The sequence below is a fragment of the Xyrauchen texanus genome, chromosome 41 (genome assembly GCF_025860055.1).
Source record: "Xyrauchen texanus isolate HMW12.3.18 chromosome 41, RBS_HiC_50CHRs, whole genome shotgun sequence".
Lineage (NCBI taxonomy): Eukaryota > Metazoa > Chordata > Actinopteri > Cypriniformes > Catostomidae > Xyrauchen > Xyrauchen texanus.
The window spans coordinates 29,373,812-29,382,278 of NC_068316.1; the positions used below are offsets into that span (position 1 = coordinate 29,373,812).

Consider the following 8,467-nt stretch of genomic DNA (forward strand, 5'->3'; position numbering starts at 1 on the left):
TCTTCAGCTTGCAAGCCTCACCCTTTTTTTCTCCATGCTTAACGTTTGTCATTATGGCCAAACAGTTACATTTTAGTTTTATTAGACCAGAGGACATTTCTCCAAAAAGATCTTCATTTGCACTTGCAAACTGTAGTCTGGCTTTTTGATGGCAGTTTTGGTGCAGTGGCTTCTTCCTTGCTGAGCTGCCTTTTAGGTTATGTTGATATAGGACTCGTTTTACTGTGGATATAGATACTTGTCTACCCGTTTCCTGCGGCATCTTCACAACATCCTTTGCTGTAGTTCATTTTTTACAAGTTGTAATTCAATTGCTTTATATTTGTACTAGTTAGAAGTACATAGCTGATACATTTATTATGGATAAAGTTTGGTCTTTTACAGTTTGTCATGTTTTTGTCATTTTACACATTATCACCAATTCAAATGTTTTCATCAACTAAAGTTCTGTGGAAATGTATTTATAGTAAAATAGACTAAATTTAAAGGATATTTTCGTCAAATGACAAAGATTCTGACTTTGTGTGAGGAACAGAGTGCAATTAAAGTCATAATTTAATGAAATCTTCCTCTTCGCTGTAGCTCTGAAATCTCATGTGTTTTAATGTGTTCCTCTCACAAATCTATCATATGGCTTCATATGGACATCTTTTATGGTGTTTTGTTTGTTTGTATGTTTGTTTTTCTCTCTCTCACTGTGCACCTTCTGGAGCTTTACAACTTTGTTGACTATAAACTGATGTAATATGGAAAAGAGCTGCATTAAATAAAAAAAAAAAGACTTGTGTTCCATGGAAGTATTCGGAATGACATGGGGGTGCGTAAATAAATTAATGTTCTCTTTTTTTATTATTTCAAACATCAAAACAATCTTTAAGAGCAAATTCTTTTTGTCTGTTGTACTTTTTCTACCAACAGCGCAGCATTCTCACATTATTTCTTTTTTCCTGCAGATAAACTTGAGAACTACGACGTCTGGTATGAGAGCAAGTTTGAGGACTGTGACAAGGAGGCCTGCCTTTCCTTCTCTAAAGATACGTTGTGTTCACGGGTGACAGTGGACCATAACTATTACGCAATCTGTCAGAACCTGCTCTCGCGATATGCGACGTGGCGGGGCAGCTCTGGTGGGCTCCTTCACGACCCTCCACCACACATAGCCAAAGATGGCCAGCTTGAAGCTCTGTTGGACGAGTGCGCCAACCCCAAAAAGCGATACGGACGCTTCCAGGCAGCTAAAGAACTGCGCGAGTACTTAACCCAGCTCAGTGGCACCGCTAGGTAATGACGGGCCATGCCCTTCAGTGCTCAACCTCAACCTGTCAGTGTCAGATGATGTCATCAGGGTTTGGGGATTCCCACTGGAGGCACGATAAAGAGATACAGATTTGTGGACATCCATCTTGAAGGTCTGACATCTGGGCAAAAGAATGCTTTGATTTACATTAACTCTATTTCAGACCAGTTGTCCATCACTATCACCACTTCTGTGTATATTTTGTTTTGCTTACATTAATCTTTAAATTATTGAAGAGTCTTGGTTTTGTTGCTTTTATTCAATGATTTATTTTGCAATAAAGGCTGAGGTTTACACCGTTATTGTTAAGCTAGAAGCATACTTTATGCAAGTACATCAATTTAAAGGTTTAACCAATGCATTGCAAGCAGATGTTATTATTCAGGTAGCTAGCTATAAACTCTGGCAAGCCAAATTAACTTTAAATCATGTGCATATGAATTATAGATATATAAAATACAAATATTTCTAGTTAAAAATTCAATTTTTTATATTGGCAATGGAATTATTACTAGTGAAAATGGCAAAAAAAATTGATATCGGTAATTACATTTGCACTTGTACAAACATAAATTATCAACAATTATATCATAACTTACAGAAATAAACATTCTTGATATCAAAAATTTTATTTCAATTAGAAAAAAGAAAGTAAAAGATGTTTCATTCACTCTTGTTCAAAATGCAAGTTAAAATGCTAAATACACACATCATCTATGTACTTCTTACTAGTAGAATATTTTTACATTTTAAATTGTTTAAATATTTTGACATGTTTGATTTGGTAATTCAGATATCTAATTTATTGATATATGTAATCAATTTCCAGAGTAATTAAAGATAACATAAAATGCTTTTTTACTAGCTACAATAACATTATAGAAATCATTACAGATAACATTACCACCAAATCAAAAATAAGCATTTTTGGTCTTTGTAATTCAACTGTTGATATCATGAATGGACATGTGCTCTCGCAAAAATGTAATTATTGAAATAAAAAAATTTATATAATTTTTACTAGTAAAAAGTACATATGTGTATTTAGAATTTTAACTAGTAAGAAATTATTTATAGATATCTGTAATTACATTTTGAAATAGGATTCAATGACAGATCATTGTGAAATTCTACTAGTGAAAATGCAGTTACAACTACAAAATAAATGTAATTCCCAGTTTGATATGAAGAACGTGTATTTCCAGCGAGATATGACGTAATTTTTTATATTAAGAATAAAAGACTTTGCTAGTGCTAGCTACCCTAGTAAAAGTTGAATTATTTATATTATTCATATCCTGCAAGTAATTAAATGTCAAAAGGAATTGTGATAATGAACATGTAGTTAGTTTAAAGCTGAACTGTGCAATTTCTTAACCACTAGTGTCACTAAACGGAATTGCAATTAATGACCCAAACGTTCACCCATAACCCCCCCACACACACACAAACCATGTTACACTTTCCTAAAAATATATACATTTAATTTTTAATTAAACCTGCAAGTAGCTTACTTAATGTTGTCTCTTATTTAGTTGCAATAGAAGAAAATATTTTAACGTTAAAAAAAGTTACATACTTCAGCTTTAACTAACTTCAGCAAAATTATTTTCAATCTGTTGCTCCGCCATGTTAGCAGTTGAACTGAAAGAGAAGAAGAATATTAGAATAAGACCGTTTACACCAATGCCAACTATAGCGCCCCTTGTGACAATGTTGAGAATGCAACACATACTTGAGTTACATCACAAATTGCGGTCTGACACATTTCAGATTGTAACATCTCTCAGAATCAATCTAATGTAGATGGAAGCCTCAAGGTTCTTGTACTTGCCCAAGTATGTTTGGGGCCTTAACATCTTGCAGTTTACTCTGCTGGAGGTTTACTTGCAAAATGTAGATACTCAGAAAGGCATCTGGTAAGAGCAACTACAGTGAACCCAAAAAGTATTTGGACACCGATAATGGTGTGAATATCATTGTGTTAGGTACATAATATTAAACCAAGTGGCATCTGCTAAGAAATGAATCTAGACACTTTCTCAGAACTTCACTTTTTGTTTTTTTGCCATTTTTGCTGTTCTTTTTAATTGGTTTTGTGGATTTTAGTGAATGTATAGTCATAGTTCATCATATTAACTGTTGACATGTTCCACTAACATTTAACAACCAGATAGTGTCTTTCATCTTCATTTTGAAGAGTATGTCTTATGTTTTGTAATTGAAAACCCATTGAAGTTTGTGTTTTGAAATGTTTTGATTGAAACGTGTGCTTGTGTTGTTCCAAATACTTTTTGGGTACACTGTATGTCTAAAACTTGTCAGATAGTGTCTTCTGGGCTAATTAATTTACTTACATTCCAGAAAGAATGGGTTTGGCATAGTGTAGTTTTAAAATGCTAGAGAAATCTGTACATAATTAGAAGGGATTGGAGGGGAAATGAGTTGGAATTGCTTTGCATATACCAAAGAGTCTGGTTCTATGTAACTCAAACCTCTTAATTAAAGGGGCAGAGCCTCTCTGTGAAATTGAGCATGTTCAACCCATCAAAATTACCCTAGAGAAACTTCATAAATGCACTGAGACTTGTCACAAAGATTTGTGTTTGTATTAATCAAGCAAAGTCCATGAAGGGCCATGATAAATCCAAATTTTGTATTGCTCTTAAATCGGAGCAGGGCCCAATAATCTACTGGCACAGGATATGTTGTAGCATTATAAAACTTCCTAACCTGGGAAATTGTATCCACACAGGCTAAAAAGGGTCTTTAAAATCCATCTTTACATTTCAATTTTACAGCTCTGCAATTGAATAAATCAACATTTAATGAAATGTCTCTAACACTTAAGATCATTTAACTTTGAGCCATTTTTCCACCCTGGTTTGATTTTGCACTTGGTGGACCGAAGAATTAGATCAGTATGCTAATGAGGATGCATTAGATAAAGAAGTGTACAAGTGCTTGACTGACAGCATCACTTCGTTGAGTCTGGAGTTTGAAAGCTAATTAATGTTTCTGCCAGATCAAATTAATAAAATAAATTCCGATTTTAATCTTTGTATTTGGGTTCTGGCCATGCAGGCCCTCAACAGTCAAAGCAATAAGTGTTGATCACACCGTTATGTCAGAAGTTCCCCTGCTCTTGTCCAATCTTCACCTGTGACTGGATGGCCTCTCTTTGAGTGTTGGCACGTAAGAGATATTTTGCGTGCATAATTAACTGTACGCTTTTGTACTGTAATTATATTTCAGTTGAGTATTTTATCAGCTGTGTCTGATTTTACTGTGCCTTTCATTCAGAAGTTGTATTTACAACTTTTTAGTCTGTTTAAATATCAAATAAATGAATATATATATATATATATCTATATAGATATAAATAAACTACGTGTTTGTTGTCTGTTCTGTTTGTTCTGCCAGTGGCTGCATTGATAATCAGAAGACCTTATTTCATATCTGATAACAATAGTGTAACTGAACAGAAATGGAAGCCATTGCGCTAATACTTGTAGTAGCATTACGTCATCTTTCATTCCATTACCGGCATCTCATCCAGTCATGATCAAGCCTATGCCTTATAAGGTACCACAGCTGTCTCTCAATGTTTGTATACTGCGTTGCTTTCACCTACCGCCATCCCAACACCACCAGTTTAGGTCCCATCCTGCTGTAAGGGGTAAGCTCCCCTCCCCTGCCATCATTGCCTTCCAGCAGGATCTGATGGTTTGAGCGAGAGTCCAAGGGAAACAAATCTATCACTAAATTGTGTTATTTCCTACTATCAAGTTATATGTGATAAATGCACTACAATATGTTTTTATAGGAGACCAATGTACTTACTATCGCCACTACTATGATCTGCAAACCAATTAACAATAAATTGTAATTTCTGTACCACTATCATCACCATTCGTAATTGCAAAAATACTGATTTTTCAAACCGATTTTTCTGAACACTCCTTGTGTCTGCCAGTGTGCACATCATTTTTTTCCACTGGAAAATACATTTTTAATGATAACTTCTAAACCTTTAAAGACAGAATTACCATGAGCTCCGAGGTATTTAATCTGTAGTATATGCTTTGCAGAAGTCAGCAGTCTGTGTTAATTAACTTCATTTTCAAAAACATTTGTAATAGTGGAATTTATGTTGAAGAACTACACTACCCACGTGTTCCTGAAGAGAAAGATTCACCAATCAGAGTCAAGGCAAAAGAGCTCTTCAGGGACTGCCCACTCCCATAATGACTCTCAAACTGTGTGTATATATATATTTGTATATATATGTGATTATTTTGCAATAAACTTAAAGTATTGTTTCTATACTTATAATCAACAACTTTAAATCAATAGGTTTTTTTATATTTATAAAAATATATATTTATTCTATTTATATTTTTAATCAGATTACGTCATTTGTAATACTTCTTGTAGTTCATTCCCTCATTAAATACATTAGGTACACACGGTCTTGTACCTTGAAATCATGCCTAGATTTTTTTTGCTTCAGTGTTGGTAATGTTGGGATTTTATCCCTTCAAAAAACCTTTTTTACTATAAACTTTCACAATCTTCTATTTTGGGCTATTAACATTCTTTGTGCATATCGCCACCTACTGGGCAGGTAGGTGAATTTATTGTAAAAATACCTTTTTTCACCTGGCTGATATCTTCACATGAAGACTTTTTTCACCCACACCTACAGTATATATCACTTCTTAAGTCATTGATTTAACCACTAAAATCATATGGATTACTTTTATGATGCCGTTATGTGCTTTTTGGACCTTCAAAGTTCTAGCCACCATTCACTTGCATTGTAAGGACCTACAGAGCTGAGATATTCTTCTAAAATTCTTTTTAAAAGCAGAAGAAAGAAAGTCACACATCTGGTATGGCATGAGGGTAAATACAGGTGAAACTCGAAAAATTAGAATATCGTGCAAAAGTTCATTAATTTCAGTAATTCAACTTAAAAGGTGAAACTAATATATTATATAGACTCATTACAAGCAAAGTAAGATATTTCAAGCCTTTATTTGATATAATTTTGATGATTATGGCTTACAGCTTATGAAAACCCCAAATTCAGAATCTCAGAAAATTAGAATATTGTGAAAAGGTTCAGTATTGTAGGCTCAAAGTGTCACACTCTAATCAGCTAAACACCTGCAAAGGGTTCCTGAGCCTTTAAATGGTCTCTCAGTCTGGTTCAGTTGAATTCACAATCATGGGGAAGACTGCTGACCTGACAGTTGTGCAGAAAACCATCATTGACACCCTCCACAAGGAGGGAAAGCCTCAAAAGGTAATTGCAAAAGAAGTTGGATGTTCTCAAAGTGCTGTATCAAAGCACATTAATAGAAAGTTAAGTGGAAGGGAAAAGTGTGGAAGAAAAAGGTGCACAAGCAGCAGGGATGACCGTAGCCTGGAGACGATTGTCAGGAAAAGGCCATTCAAATGTGTGGGGGAGCTTCACAAGGAGTGGACTTTTTAAGTTGAATTACTGAAATTAATGAACTTTTGCACGATATTCTAATTTTTCGAGTTTCACCTGTAAATTAGGAGAGAATTTTCATTTTTGGGTGAACTATCCCTTACATGAGATCTCATATCTCTAATATTAAACTGTATATATTGTGACACATTTGTATCTCTTTTTTTAAAAACAACTATGGATTATAAGTTTTTTCTTCACTAAATATTCATAATATTAATACTATTGCACTCACTTACTGTACAATGCAATAAAAGTAGATGTACATGGCAATAAGATACAATCAGTAATGTTCCAATTGATAACACGTTTTAACCGGTAATATGATTCTTTCAAATCACCCCTAAGACTGTGTATACGTGATAATACTGCCAGTCAACTGTCCTTCAGGCGAATTGCAATAGTTCAGAATCAGAATGAACTTTATTGCCTAGTGTGCTCACATACACAAATACTTTTTTTTCTTTTTGGTGATAGTAAAAACAAGTGCAAACAGAAACAATGTTTTATAAATAGACATATAAATAATAGTACATATAACATAGAATGGTGTATGTACATGTACAAGTGGTAATATATATATATATATATATATAATTTAGTTTAATTGTTCATATAGAAAATAGCCTGTGGGTAAAAACTGGCAACAGTTCAAAAAGGAAGTGGGCAGGGTGTGTGGGATACAGAGTGATTCTGCCTGCACATTTCCACACTCTGGAGCTGTACAGGACTTGGAGGGTGGGGAGGGGGCAACAGTAATCCTCTCAGCAGTCCTTACTGTCCATTATAGTTTCCTTCTGTCTGATTTGGTGGCTGAACCAAACCTGACAGTTATAGATGTACACAGGAGAGACTCACTGACGGTCGAGTAGAACTGTGTCAGCACCTCCTGTGGCAGGTTTAACTTCCTCAGCTGGTGAAGAAAGTACAACCACTGCTGAGCCTTCTTCACAATGGAGTCTATGTGGGTGTCCCACTTCAGGTACTGAGAAATGGTAGAGCCCAGGAACATGAATGACTCCACTGCTGCCACAGTGCTGTTGGATGGTAAGGGGAGAAGTGCGGGGGGATTTCTCCTGAAGTTCACAATCATCTCCACTGTTTTGAGTGTGTTCAACTCAAGGTTTTTATGACCGCACCAGACCGCCAGCTTGTGAAAGTGTCTCAAATGCACTTAATTTAACAACATACTCGTCATCACAGCTGCAGCTAATAGAGAGTTGCATTTTATTTTTTGGATCGGCTCACTAGAGAACTTGCTTGCCTTTCGCTCGACAAGTTCGTTGAACTTGTCAAGTAGTTCTTCTCTCCGTGATGGGCGAAGCAGACCAGCAGAAAGGTGTTTCTGCCACCAACAGTATCAGGGTCAAATCGTTTGTCGATTAGCAGCATCTTTTGTAAAGTCATGAATGTGTTATTGCTAATCATCCGCCTCACTTTTAATGTGAGAGGGATATTCGTAGGTGATATACACTACCGGTAAAACGTTTTGAAACACTTGACTGAAATGATTCTCATGAGATTGTCTCATTAAATGTTTGAAATACATTTTGAAGACAAAAATATAATTGTGCCACCATATTAATTTATTTAATTATAAAACTAAGATTTAATTTAAAAAAAATAAAAAAAATTAAATGGATGACTTGGACCAAAAAATAAAGACAAGC

General features: G+C 35.0%; 1 protein-coding gene across 1 annotated transcript in view; it reads left to right on the forward strand.

Annotated features, from left to right (window-relative positions):
• LOC127634499 (divergent protein kinase domain 2A-like) overlaps positions 1-5,185 on the forward strand; it is a 62,306-nt gene extending 57,121 nt beyond the window's left edge. Inside the window, exon 4 of the mRNA XM_052114089.1 lies at positions 954-5,185. Within this exon, the coding sequence (XP_051970049.1) occupies positions 954-1,285 (332 nt within the window). The 3' untranslated portion in view covers positions 1,286-5,185. The remainder of the gene's footprint in view (positions 1-953) is intronic.
• The last annotated feature ends 3,282 nt before the right edge of the window (positions 5,186-8,467 follow it).